Here is a 15,100-nt window from a genome sequence, read left to right on the forward strand (position 1 = left end):
ACAGGAGGGTTTGCCCTTGCTTACCTAGATGATATTGCCATCTACAGCCATTCCTGGGAAGAGCACCATCAGCATATCAGGGAGGTGCTGGGCAGACTACAGAGGGCAGGAGTTACCATTAAGCCAAGCAAATGTCAGGTGGGTATGACAGAGGTCTCTTACTTAGGACATAAAGTGAGGAGTGCTAAGATAAGGCCAGAACCTGCCAAAGTGGAAGCCATTCAGGCATGGCCTGCACCTGTTACCAAAAAGCAGGTGAGGGCATTTTTAGGGACAGCAGGGTACTACGAAAAGTTTGTCCCCAGTTATAGTACCATAGCTGCTCCCCTCACAGACCTGACAAGGAAGAACAGGCCAGATAAGGTAGTGTGGAACCCAGCATGTGAGCAGGCATTTGAGAAGCTTAAAGAAGCTTTTGGAGGACCCCCTGTGTTAGCCAGTCCAGATTACAGCAAATAATTTGTTGTGCAGGTGGATGCTTTGAACCATGGGGTGGGGGGTGTATTTAGCCAGATTTCTTCAGAGGGGAAAGAGCACTCAGTGGTTTATCTCAGTCATAGGCTCCAACCCAGGAAGGAATGCTATGCAGCTGTAGTAAAGGAATGTCTAGCCATAGTGTGGGCACTGAAGAAACTTCAGCCTTATCTCTCTGGAAGAAAATTCATTGTAATGACAGATCACAACCCTTTAACATGGTTAAACAGAGCCAGTCAGCAAAATGCCATGTTGCTAATATGGAGCCTGTGGTTGCAAGCATATATGTCAGTGCAGCACTGCAGTGGGAGTAGCAATGCCAATGCAGATGGGCATTCAAGACAGGAAACGGGGTAAGGTATACTTAGATAGACCTGTCCCTCTCAAGCGGTGTTTCTCAAGGGTCACTTGAAAAACTAGCTTGAGTTCCCCAGGGGGGGAGATATGCGAAGACTGGTAGAGAAGGGTGGAGGCTGCCAGCTGAGCCAGATAGAATTTTGCACATAACTCTGTCATTGTAAATATGAACGTAAAATACAGGCTTGCTGTCTTACATGAAAAAAAATGCTGTTAAAACAATGTGGCAACATGGCCCTCTGCTGTAAAGAAAATTAAGTCAAGCATTTCACATCTGTTCTTTGAAATTAAAATTATGTCTTGTATGTCCTTTGATCTCCAGAGCTCTGAGCCATTTGATCTGGGCTAGCACATTCTTTCTATTGTTTTAACTTAAAGAATAATTACTAGAGTGTACATGTGAAATGTCTTTTATTGTTGTAGCTTCCTGAGCAGGTGTTAGCTTGCTAAATAATGTAGCCTGATGGCCTGGGAACCCCAGGCTAAGTGTAAAAAATGATGTAATGTGTATACTGGGAAACCCAAGTGTGAAAAGTGATGTAATCTGGGAGGGCCCAGCAGAAATGTGTGCTAGTGATTTTAAAAACTATAGCTCCGAGAGTAACAGTAAACATTTTTGTCTTGAACATCCAACTCAGCACTGCCTTATGCTCTCTTTATGTAAGTAGTATTGTATCACTGTGTTTTCTCTTAGTGATAGCTAGAAATTAGAAAATATTAGTCTGTGTTTTTCTGTGATGTCAGGACTGTGCTACTGATTTAATTTAAGCATTTCTATGTGATCCATGAACACTTGACTAGCACTGACTGTGTAGTAGAAATTATTGTCTTGTGGTTTTAATTATGTATTATTAAATATTTTAAAACCTTTTAACTGCGGCTGGTTTGTGTAGAGATAACTTAAGCTCTAGAGTAAATTCCTACCGTATAGTCTGGGTAATAGGGGCACAGCTGGAGAACCTGTGTCAACCTTTCCCAGGAGGGTCTGTGTGGCTGTATAACCTCTTCTCAAAGTGTGTGTGTGTGTGTGTGTGTGTGTGTGTGTGTGTGTGTGTGTGTGTGTGTGTGTGTGTGTGTGTGTGTGTCAGCTACTTGGACAGGGACACGAAGCACTGGTTGGACAGAGAGGGTACTGGAGGTTTTAGCTTGCTGAGCTAGGCTGAGATCTGGACCCTATAGCTGTGCCAGTGGGGAGTCATATTGGGGACCTGGGGAGCAAGGGAGCAACCAGCCCCAGACTGACTGTGATCTCTGTGTGTTCTTAAGGGAAATTGTACTTTTCTGTGTGTATTTGTTATCTTTTCCTCCTATATGAGATGCCCTCTCTGGTGTTAGTGGTGAGGACTGAGGTTCCTTGATTGCTGAGCCAGGGCACAGGCATCACAGTAATATTACTTCTTTGCTAATAATAATATATAAATAAAAAGTAAAGTATTACTCTGAACTCTAAACCCGGGTGAAAATGCTAGAGACGTTATAGGCATGCTATAAATAAATGTGGAAAGAATTGCAAATTATATTGTTAGGCCTGGCATGTTTATTACTAAACTGGACAAGCCTTAACAGTGAATTATTGCATGCAAAGAATATGAAGTAGTCTAGCAAAGTTGTTAAAGTATGGAATTTGCAAAGATTAATGTGTATTCAAATCTTATCAACTTTCACATGCATACTGTATGTCCCTGAGGGAAGAGTCATGTTCATAAATTTCATTGAAAGGGGAATTTGCTTGCATCATTAGAAGAGCATAAATTTAATATCTAACTGCTGTATAGAACTGCTTTTCTCATCAAAATATCTAAAAGATAGCTTCCAGAAACCTTTACGTTATCACCTATAGATACATTTTAATATGTCATTAATTTGCAACAGCACTGTTACTGGATACATTCTGGAATACAAGATAGCATTGATTTCTATAAACATGATATTAAACAAACACTGAGAAAAGAACTTCTGATATATTTTTTTAACAGGATGTGTTTTCCCAAATAACTACTTCGCATTACTGGATTGGCTTGACAGATCAACAACAAGAAGGGATATGGCAATGGGTGGATGGAACAAGCTATGATGACGGAGTAAAGTATGTTTTATAGATTTCTATAATGGAGCAACAGTCACACTAAAATGTCTTAAGAAAAGGAATTCCTTTTGGTATTTTCACTTGCAGAAGAAATTCCTTTTCTGAAATAGAGATAAGTAGGAGCAATTTGAAATGTGGATCGTAAATGTTTATAAGATGTTCAGCTTGATAATGCTTAGATTTAAAATTCTTTCAATAGAATTCTTATTGAAATAATACCTTTTTACTAGGATGAATTGTAATAACTTTGCAAGGCATTTGTACACATTTAGTTTATCTAATTGCCAGTCAATGTAGCAAACCTCCACAAGTGTTTTTCTTACACATCCATTTTAAACATGGAATTGAATCAGTATTAGAGAAAAGTAAAATAAGTATTATGGACACAAATATAAGTATATTCAAATGATATCCTGAATGTTTATTGCTTGAAATTAAATTTTTGCTGCAACTCTGTAATCAGATGTCAGGTTTATAGGTTTATAGGTGTGTACTAGGCTAATGGCCCTGGAGCCTTTGCAAGCCTAGCCCATAGAAGTGCCCTGGCATCGTGCCTCCCGACGTTAGTTCCCAGTGCTTCTAAGAATTAGAGCCACTGGAGTGATCCCTGGGATGAACTTTCTATTTCCCATCTACTCATCTAGATTTCTCCTGAAGAGGGCCAGTGAGGTGCTCTGCTTAACATGTATGGGAAGTCAATTCCATAGCATGGGCAGTCTCTGGGTTATGAACCTCTCCCTCCAGCATTGTTGATTGTGGTAATGAGGTCGAGGTCTCTGGAGCATGTGGTTTGGAGGGATTGGGATTTCTTCAGATGTAGCATTTCTAACAGAGCTGGGTCAGATATGGCTTTATAAGTCAAGCAGAGATCGCCTCTAAGTAGGCGACATGAGATAGAGAATAGCTGAAGTTTTTGAGTCTGTCCATACAGGGCATGTGTTTAAGGCCTAGGATCCTCTTTGTGAGGTACTTTTGTGGCCATTCCAGCTGTTGCATGTGTCTAGTGAGGTACATGCCAAATGGGGCATTATACTCTATGATTGGTCTAATGAGGGAAGAGTAGAGAGAGATGATGACCTCTTTCTTCTTAGATGCAAAACCCTTGGTAATGAGATGTGCCACATAGAAGGACTTTCTGACCACAGTGGCAATGTGGTGGTCGAAGGAGAAGTTGCTGTCAACCTGTGTCCCCAGTTCTCTTATAGAGCCTTCACTGTTCAGTGGGCTCCCATCAATGTGGTAATTAGTGCGAACTGAGTTTTTCCCAAAGGGGATGACGATGCATTTTTTTGGCATTAAGCTTAAGGCCATGGTTTTGACACCAGTTATTGGTCTCAGTGAGGCCTTTCTGTAGGATGTCTACATCACTTGGGGAGTTAATAATGGCTCCCAGCTTGCATTCATCTGTGAACATGGTTAGTTAGCCAGAGTCCCCCCCGTGTTGGCCTGGTCCTCTGAAAAGTATATGCCAAACAGGTAAGGAGCCAGGACTGATCCCTGTCGGATTCCACTCGTGACTGGTCGGCAGTCTGACTTGGAGTCTGTTACTTTTACACTGTGGGTTCTATCTGTGAGCCAATTTGCAACCCACCTAGTGATATAGGGGTTGATGCCTAGTTTGGTGAGTTTATCAATAATTCCTGAGTGGGGAGTGGTATCAAATGCCTTGGCTAAATCGAGGTAGGCTGTATGAACTGCCTTGCCCTCATCCATAGCTCTGGTGACTGATTCAAAGAAGTCAACCAGGTTGAGCAGGCATGATCCAAATTTCGCAAAACCAAATTGAGTGGGATCTAGAGTTTGGAGATTTCCTATATCCTTGTTAAATAGGTCCATGATGATGCTCTCTATAGCCTTACATATCAGACTCATCAGGCTAATGGGGCAATAATTACCAGGGTCTGTAGTCGCTCCCCCTTTATGGAGAGGAATGACTGTAGCAGTGTGCAATTCAGTAGGGACAAAGCCTGAGGTGAGGCTGTGATTGAACAGGGCACACAGATGTGGTGCCAGTCCACTTTGTAGTTCATGTAGAACACAGCCAGGAATATTTTCTGGTCCCATGGAAGCTGTATTCTTGGCCTTGGACAATGCAGCTTTAATCTGTGCTGCAGTAATGCTGGGTGCCTGGCATTCCTCTGGTATTGTGATTGGTCCTTTAGGGGAGGAGAAAGGGTAAAGTTGGCACTGAATCTGTCGGCCAGTATGTTGGCAATATCTCTTGGCTCAGTATAGGAGGTACCATTATACAGTAACTCAGAGCAAACCTGGGTATTGTGATGGATATTCTAACTAAAGAAGGCTTTGTGGTTGTTTTTAGTGCCTGCTACAATTCTGCCTTCATAGCTGGCTTTAGAGGTTTTGATGAGGGGTCTCAACTTTTTGTTGAGGTTAGTATGGGAGTTTTTCCAGTCTTGGGACTTCACCTTTTCCTGCAACAGTTTCTTCCTTCTATTGTAGAGTTTATTAATGGCAGGGATCCATCATATTGTCTTCCTTTTTTGGAGGAGAGTGTCTTGGTTCTGTTGGGTATGGTTAGTTCCATGCATTTATATACATGTTTGTACAGTGCATTGTTGTATGATTTGGCAGTCATGCATCTATTTACCACTGACATGGGTGCCGTGAAGTTAGCTACCTCTGTTTTTAGGAGCCCAAAGTCAGCTTTGGAGAAGTTATTCATGGTGGTTTCCTTTGTGGGGGGTGTGGGTGACATGTGAATTTCCATGGTGATTAGTTTGTGGCCAGATCTAGCCAGGGAGGAATTGACTATTGGTGTAGAGTAATGGTTGTCCATGTTAGTAATAACCAGGTCAAGGATATTGCTTCCTCTAGTGGGGGTAAGAATGAACTGGTCCAAGGCATTGGAATTGATTAATTCCAGGAAGCGTTAGGCCAGTGTATTGGTGTATGAGTAGTTTTCCCAGTTGATGAAGGGGTAGTTGAAGTCGTCTAGTATGAGCAAAATGGGTTGGACCCTAATAGTTTTCAGGGTGCTTAGAAATGTGTAGTGAGAGTCTTGGGTCATGGTTGGGGATCTATAGCAGGCTACGACCTGAATCACCATCTTACCCAATGTTAGTTGTACCTGAAGTATCTCAGATGCATTATGCTGGGCTACTAGTCTGGATGTGAGCATATCCTTTATGAATATGGAGACACGACCACCTTTGGAGCTTCTGTCCATGTTCTGGGGCCGAAAGGTGTGGAATGAGTTATAGCCTGGTAGTGCAGGAGTATTTTATGCTGCTTTAAGCCAGGTCTTTGTTACAGGACAAATGTCGATGTTCTCCATTTTGAGGAGTGCTTTGAGCAAGTGCATCTTGAGATTTAGACTTCTAGCACTGAGCAGCATAACCCTCAGATTGCATTTATTTATAGCTGTTACAGTGGTAATTTTGTCTTTGGAACATCACCTAAAAAGGCGCTATAGGGTTGGCAAGAGCCTTAGCCAGTATCCAAACACCCAGGAGTGACAGATGCAGGCCATCTCTGGCAAAGCATCGAGATCTGCCAGTCATGTCATCCCAAGCAGACAGATACTGGATCCCCTTAGAATGTCACCAGAAACTTAGTCAATTGTTGAAGTCAGTCATTTTCTGCTTGTACTGTGGTATCATTCTGGGTAATGGTAGGATGCTGCTCAGGGCTACGGTCATGCCTGCCTGGGCCACATAATCCAAGAGCTCCTCCATGTCTCTTTTCATGTAGTCCAGGGAGGTCCATCTCAGGTCATTCATACCCATATGGACAGTGACATACTTGTACTTATTGTGGATTGACCTGAGTGCATGTGTTATGTGTCGGATTCTGGCAACTGATAGACAGCTGACTGTTACCTTCTCCTTATTCAACCTAGTGAGTGGGACATCCATGTGCCTCACTATTGAGTCACCTATGATTAGTGTATTGGGCAAACTGTTTTGCCTTAGGGGCTTAGGTTGAGGGGCACACTGTGTAGGTGAGCTATGTGTCTTGTGGTGTGTGGTGTGTTGTGGTGGTTGAGTGCGTTTCTGCCTTGGATGTCTCTGCTGTTTGGGTAGATTTCTATTGAGATCCTCCACGAAGGTGGGTGTGTGGTTTGTGTTTTTATGTGAGAGTTGTGATGGTGGGTGTTCTTGAGGGCTATGTGTTGCATATGGTGTGGTGCAGGTGTTGACCTTCTCCTCTTAACCAGCTATTCCAGTCTTGGCTTGAGAGTGCATGGCTTCCATTTTGGATATATAAGTGCATCTCTCACAAGTTTGAGTGTTGGGATGTAAGATAACAGGGTAGTCTGTGTACATGAGGCAGTTGCTACACTGCCTCAGAATGCCCAAGTTCACCAGGTTAATAGGAGAAAGCACAGGGAACTGACCTTTAGACATGTCAGGAGGGATGGTCATTATTACTAAGTACTGGAGCTGTTTTTTTATTTAGTCCTTTTACGGGAAAAATGTCACTCAAGGTGTCTGAGTTTGTACAGAGCACTGCCAAGCATTTGAAAGGAAACTAATACATAGACCCTGAAAATTTATGGATGAAGTATTTAGGCAGATATTCTGAAGTTAGAAAGAAATCAAGCAGTACTTACTGAAAACAAAGAATTAACTTGTCAAGAATGATGAAAATAGGAGAGTCACATGAATGGCTACTGCCTGGCTACTACTAATGCTGGTCTCAGCACAGCTTCACTCTGTTCAGATACAATACTCCTTTGCTTCTTCTCTCGCCAGAAGCAAAATGTTAGCACCAATCCCAAGAAGAGAAGCAGGCCAAAGCATGTTTGGTGATCGACAGTCTTGTCCCAGATGATGCAAGGGTCTGAAGGCTTGTAGCCTTTTTCTGTTAGATGCCTCGAATAGCAACCAGACCAATCAGGTACGTTAAGCACAGACACTCACTCTCCAACCAGAAAGAGTCAGGAATCAATGCACTCTGCTCCTACTCTCACCAGGATCAGAATATAAGCACATATTCCAAGCTGTCACCTATAAACCAGTTATTAAGCTTTCTGGTGATCAGCAGTCTCCAGGAAATAATGTAACTGCATGCCTTCTCTCACCAGGAGAAAATAGAAGCACTAATCCCAAGATGACTACTGAGAGGCAGAATGTAGGCTCTCCAATAACTGGTGGTCTTGCAATAGATGCTTTAAGGTAAGATGAAAAAATTGTATCCTAAACACTGCAGTGTGCACTAGAGGAGTTAGATGTGAAAGTAGGTAACTTAAGTTTTATCTGTCTAAAAGTTAAGTTTTAGTGGAAAGTCACTATTTTTAAAACAGCAAGATAGATTGAAAGAGGATGGTCACTTTTGTATTTTGGTACTATGGAGTACAGTAGGATGGCCAATAAATTCAAATAGTTGAAGGGGGTGATGTCACAAAATGATAATTTTGTGCTTACTCACACCAGCTAGTAAAAGCAGAGAGGAAATGAGATATATGGTCAAATTAACATAAGGTCAGGCAACTAGAAAGACAGTGGTGTTTAAGAACACAACAGTAACCAGGTAGGAGGGTATGAAAAATTTCTGTCTGACTCACAAGAGACAGAGCTGTGGTCCCTTTTCAACTTTTAGTATGCAGTTAAAAGCAGAATACAAGGAAAACACAATGTAAAGAAAACAAATCACACTATACAAAATAGAAAAATGCAATAAAGTAATACAAAACACAGCAAATAAAAAGCATACTAACCTTTCCCTCACAACAAACTGTAGCAGAATCTGGGTGAGCCCTTCCAGTAAAACTCTGAAATGTTTTATTTTACCCCTTAAATAGAAGGTTTAGTTCCTAGGTCCACCCCCCCCCCCCCAATGAGTCAATATATGTGGATTTGGAGAATTAAATATAGTAAAAGTTGTTATATTTGTAAATACTCTCATAGTAAAGCAAACACTACTTCAAACATGGGGAGGAGGGTGTATTCAGAAAAAATAGTAACATAGCTGCACAATGATTAGTATCTCTGCCAAGCTTGTCTGATACAGCCTCATGGGGAATATTTATGCAAAACAATCAATACAGAAGCCCTGCCAGAGACAGGGCAAAATAATTAATGCATTCCTAAGTGAGCTCACCAGTAGCTGTGCTGAGAAATAGGTAGCTGTATCCAAGGTCACGTGACCCATGTACAGCAGTAGCATTGAGGAGGTGAGCATGTCTCCTTGGGAATCCCCACATGCTTTAAAGCATTGCTCCCATACAGCTGAGCACAGCTGACAGTCCATACAGGGATTTACATCATAGTGCCTTATAAGCACATAATATAAATGACATAATAAAAAATAAAGAAGAGAAATCAGAGGTATACAAAAAAGGACAATAGGAAAGGAAAAGTCCGGAAAGGATGGTAATTTGTATTCATAGGAAGGTGCTGCTTTTATAATATAAAGAAGAAGGTTAAAAGGTGCATATGGGAATGATAAGGAAAGGAATGAAAAATTAAGAATATAGTGAAGACAGACTCGCAAGCATATAGCTCAGATAAAACTGATGGGGAGGTGCTGGCACAAAAGGAGAGATGCATACAAACAAAGGGGAAGATAAGTGGTGATGGCCAAGACTGCAAAGCAAATAGGGAGGTATAGACACACACAAGGAAGGGGAAAACTATGATGGGGCATAGGGTATGGTGAAGACTGCTTGTCAAGCTGCAAAACTATAATCCAATAACAAGTGATTCACTTCTGTGGCTGAGATCCTGGCTGGATGCGGGCAGTGCTAGTCTGGTCATAAGTGCGAAGCAACTATGCATCTCTTTCATAACGGATATAGTCTATGTTGCCCATGCATGTGTCCATCTACAAGTGCCTTGCCTTATGCACCAGCATATGCACCTCCTACGAAGTGAACCAAGGCCTCCCAGTGTTACTGTTTAGTGAGAACAATACAGTCTCCACTGGAGAAGGTGCACCACAGGCCATCACCAGACAGAACTCCTGGCTGCCCTCCAAAGTCTAACCCAGGTTACCCTGCAGAAGCACAGGCCTGAGGAGAGCTGGGGACCAGGCAGGTGCAGGATGAGGAGGACACTGGTGCTCCAAAGTCCTTTCCACAACTGTAACTGCATAATAAATTAACAAAAATGGAGAGAGATGCATTGACAGATGTTGAATAAAAAAAGAGAAATGACAGGGAGAAAGACAGCAGGGCAAAAACAGCAACAGCATTAGCATGTCCAGTAGTCTATGTGACATATCCTACAAGAAGAACATTCAGTTAGCAAAGCAATAGAATTAAATAAAATCCAAAATCCAATAACAAACTGTTCAAAACCATAACAATAAACAAGTAATAAAGCACACAAATGACTTAAAATCTCAAACGCCTCATAACTTTATTACAAAACAATAAAAAACTTGGTAAGCACTTTCATTCCATATATAGAACTTCATCAGACCAAGTAACTAATAATTAGGACTCCAATTAAGTACCTTTTCAATAAAATCACATGACTCATAGCCGTTAATGAGTTAACCCTTTCCTTTTCAGCACTGCCTTATAGTTCTTCCTCTCATTCATTCTAGGAAACTGTAAGCATTCTTTCAAACCCAGCTCATCTTTGGCTTCAAGTCTAAAATCATAATTCTTTACTTGTTCAATCACAGCAGAACTAAAACACATTGAGAAAGTAGTAGCTAGAAATTATGATATAAAGCTGTTAGGTGAATTCAACTGTTAGTCAAAGTATGTTGTTTATACTGCACTCTGTGAACTATGTTCTGCATTTTATGTAGGGAGAATTGTAAGAGAATTCTGTAGAAGGATTTATGAACATTTAAAACTAGTGGAGGCCCTTGATTTAAGTAATGCTCTGGTAAAGCACATTAAACTTAAGCATTTTAATGAAAAAGACACAATGTATTTTAGATTTGCTGTGATTGAGCAAAAAGCCAAAGATGAGTTGGATTGGAAAGAATATTTTTGGCAGTTAAGATTAAATGTTTGTAGTTCCCCTGGAATGAATGAGAGGGAGAACTATAAGCTAGTGTTGAAAAGGAAAGGGTTAACTTATTAACGGCTCTGAGTCATGTGATTTTATTGAAAAGCAATGGCATTGTAAAAGCAGAGTGAATATTTATGACAGCAATAACAATCTTCTCCTAGAAATATCTTCAGACTGCCTTAGAAGTCATACCCTACTACCCTATGTCTATTTTAATTAATAGATCAATTAATGGACAGTATGCACCTTAAATTAGGAAATAACCCTATAATGCACCACTCCATAAAGGGGGCTTACAGAGCAATCTTTCCAGTTACAGACACTTTGCCATACAGTTCTCCCTTTCAAATATACTTGAGAAATGTATTTATAAACAAGTGTTACACCACCTACTATCAAAAATGTTATCATCCACTCAACATGGAGTTTGCTCTGATTGCAACACAGAAACAGCCTTACTGTCCTTTTACAACACCATCAATCATCATAAAACTGAAGGCCTTATCACTGCTTCTATCTCCATAGGCGTCTCAAAGGCCTTTGACACTGTATTGCATTCCATATTCCTCAACAGGTTAGCCAGAATGGAACTCCGCAATAACACCTTAAATACTAAAACAACTACTTCTCTAACAAATATCAGTGCATTAAATGGTCACACATATACTCTGACTTCATACTCACTTCCACTGGTATTCCTCAAAGAATCAAAATTTATTTGTTTATTAATTTATTTGATATTTGTTTACCTGGAAAGTCTGACTGGGGTACTAGTATCCCATTTTCAGTGGAGGTTCGGGGATAAAAGCTCCAAGGTACATGGTAATTAATAATAATACTTTACAATAGAATTCTTATACAAATAAAATATACATGTCAAAAGAATTGCACTGGAAGAGACATGCTCGACATTCACAAAGGCAATAAAAGTAGGAACTCCACTACAATCCTGATTAACTACCTGAATAGGAAAAAAGGGAGGACAGACAGCACAAGAGGAAACACAGGAGCAGACGAGAGGGTGAAGAAGGGAATCAGTGTGTGCAACAAGAGTAACAGATGTGGGAAGAGAGGAGAGATGCAAAGGGGTAGCACAGATACAGTCAACATGCAAGTATAAATAAAAAAAAAAAAACACAAAAGTAGGAGGGAAAGAATGCAGAGAAAGCATAAGTGATAGGCAGAGGTTGTCGAGGAGGTAGTCCAAGGCAAGAAGGTTGCTGTAAAAGGTGCTAGTGTAAAAGGTAGCCAAGGCAGAGGGCTTAGGGCAGGAACAGATCCATGCTCCATGCCTTGGTGATGTGATGGGAGTAGAGGCATTTTCCAGTATTTTTGTTGGGTTTATGAACTGGTAGAAGCTGTTTGTCTTTAGATTTTAGAGATCTAGGGGAAAGGTATCTAGAAAGAATGGAGGTTAGAGCAGAGCAGGCAGTGGGTTTATATATAATGTTGTGGGATGTTAAGAGTTGTATGAAGGAGAGACATTGTGGTAGCTCTAGCCATCCTAATGTTCAGAGAGAGGTGCAGTGGTGAGTAGAATTGGCAGAAAATGTGGCAAATTTTGGAATTTTATTGTAACAAGCTTCAAATAACATGCATTCATCATTCCACTCCACAAGGGTGGTAAAAACTGCGATACCACCAACTTTAGGCCCATTTCTATTCTCTCCCCACTCTCAAAAATACTAGAAAAATGTATTCATTCCCAACTAATGTCAAATTTAACCCACGATAACCTCCTCACCCCTACCCAACATGGTTTCCGCCCTGGCCACAGTACCACTACATCTCTTCTACCCTTCCTTGAATCCATCATCCTGGCTCGTGATACTGGTAAATTAGTATCTTCCTTATGTCTAGACCTATCTAAAGCATTCAACACTGTCTCCCATCTCATACTTTTATCCCAACTTTCCACTCTCAGCCTTTCTCCCTCTACACTATCTTGGTTCTCTAGTTACCTCTCTGAAAGACACCAAGTAGTAAAATGGAAATCCTCAATCTCCTCCTTCCTACACCCCCCCCCCCGGTGTACCACAAGGATCTGTGCTAGGTCCCCTTCTTTTCAACATTTTAATTAACAACTTTCATCTCTCCATCCCCAATTCCTCTGTAATTCAGTATGCAGATGATTACACTATCATCTGCACTGCTGACACCCCCTCTGACTTACTATTAAAAACCCAATTAGCCTTTTCAAAAACTGAAACTTGGATGCACAACAACCACCTTGCCCTAAACTCAGCCAACACTAAACTAATGGTATTTACTCCCTCCAGAACTTCCACCATTGATAATTCTTCCTTCATTATACTAACCCAAAACAACATCCCCATTGAAATCGTATCTCACACAAAGCTCCTTGGTGTCATCATCGATGATCACCTAAAATTCGACATCCATATAAATACCGCTATTAAAAAAAACTCATCAGAAATTAGGACTCTTGTATCGACATAATCGCTTCCTCACTCCAGCAATCAGAAAGACCTTAGCCTCCTCCTACCTTCTCCCCTCTCTCACATATGGTGCCCCCCTGCTCTCTAACCTCCAACTCAGTTTACAGACCAAGTTAGAATCCCGCTACAATAAAATCAGCAAATTTGCCACCAACTCCAAATATTCTTCCCATCACTGCCTCTCTCTCCAATCCCTACAAGAGTTACCAAACTACTTAAACCTACTAAAACTCTTCACAGCTCACAAACTCATCTTCAAACCATCTAGCTGTCCATCTCTCTTCACCACCTTATCCCTCTATATTCCAGATAGCCCACTTCGGTCAGAAAACCCAAACCTATTACAAATTCACAAACCTTCTCGGCCCCCTGGCCACTTCCTGCTATCTTACTCTCTAGCCAAACTCTGGAACCCCCCCACTTTGAAACACTGCAACTCCCATCAACTTCAAATCCCTGCTATCCTCCAAGTGGATTTTCCCCTGCTCTTCACCCACATGAGCTCCCACTCTGTAATTCATCACTCATACTTATCACTCTGCTTATCTCTTGGATCTTCTATATTACTAATATACACTGTAAATAGTTTACTATGTTTACTCTGCTTATAGAACAAATTTTCACTAACACTAGACCTATACTTTATTCTAACACCTATTCATACTACATTTACTAGGTTGCACTGTAACATGTACTATATGTCTGTTGATCTGCACAATTTTCTCTTAATGATGAATCTGATTTACTATTGTTAAATATTTTTGACTTTTTTTTTTTACCTGTAATTGACTTGTTATTGTAATTGTGTCATGGAGCTTATCTCCCCGGGCCTCCACTGAAAACGGGCCTTTCAAAGCCCAGTGGACTACCCCGGTAATCAAACTGAAATAAACAAATGAATATAAATAAATAAAAGGGAGATCTGGAGATTGGTAAGGCTATTTGTGTCATATAGTAGGGAAGGTAATAGGTATGTGTTAGCAAGAGTGATTCTGGTGGATCGGTTAAGAAAAGAATGTCTGTAGGGCATGCTTAATTTCTGGTGGTTTTTTTTATGTTACTTTGGATATAGAGATTTAATTTTAAGTTTTCATCAATGATTACACCTAGCAGCTTAGTGTAAGGGATTGCTTCAATATGTCCATTTCAGTCCCCAGTACCATTTTAGTATAGTACACAGATGACCCAACATGATCTGTTCTATAACTTCCCTTGATCAACTACAGCCTGGTTAAATGTTTAATCATTTACAACAATGGCTTTCTAGTTCCTAATTACTACTAAATGGCAATAAAACAAACCTAATTTTATTTGGATCAGGCAACATTCCTGTTGTGCCTCAGTCTAAAAATATAAACTGAACATATTAGCCAGACAAAATTTCTTGGAGTTATTATTGATCACAAGACACATCTTAACAAACACAAACTGAAGACATCACTTCCTGCATTTTGACAAATGCATGCACTACATCATTTCCAAAATACACAAAAAAACTAGGCTGCTTTGTAAAACCAAACATACCTAAGTGAATTAGGACAGCACACAGATGAACATTACTTCTCCCAGCATACCACTACTTTTCAACTATATTAATCAACATTTCAAAAACCTGTCTACTCAAACTTAATAAAATTGCTTTATGTCTAATAATCTGTCTTGAATCAAAGCACATTTTAACATTTAACCGACTAAAAACCATGCATAATGTATTTTGCAAACCTAATAAATATCCAACTCTTTCAAGTACCATTATTAAAGATTTAGTATGAGTAGGTGTCAAATCTCTTCAT

General features: G+C 40.5%; 1 protein-coding gene across 1 annotated transcript in view; it reads left to right on the top strand.

Annotated features, from left to right (window-relative positions):
* The window catches only part of LOC122815731 (hepatic lectin-like), a 284,846-nt gene that overhangs the window by 151,692 nt on the left and 118,054 nt on the right, over window positions 1-15,100 (top strand). Inside the window, exon 4 of the mRNA XM_044088486.1 lies at window positions 2,808-2,917. Coding sequence (XP_043944421.1) covers window positions 2,808-2,917 — 110 coding nt within the window. The remainder of the gene's footprint in view (window positions 1-2,807; window positions 2,918-15,100) is intronic.

This window comes from Protopterus annectens, chromosome 1.part1 (assembly GCF_019279795.1).
Source record: "Protopterus annectens isolate FY-2018-M chromosome 1.part1, PAN1.0, whole genome shotgun sequence".
Taxonomy (NCBI): domain Eukaryota; kingdom Metazoa; phylum Chordata; order Ceratodontiformes; family Protopteridae; genus Protopterus; species Protopterus annectens.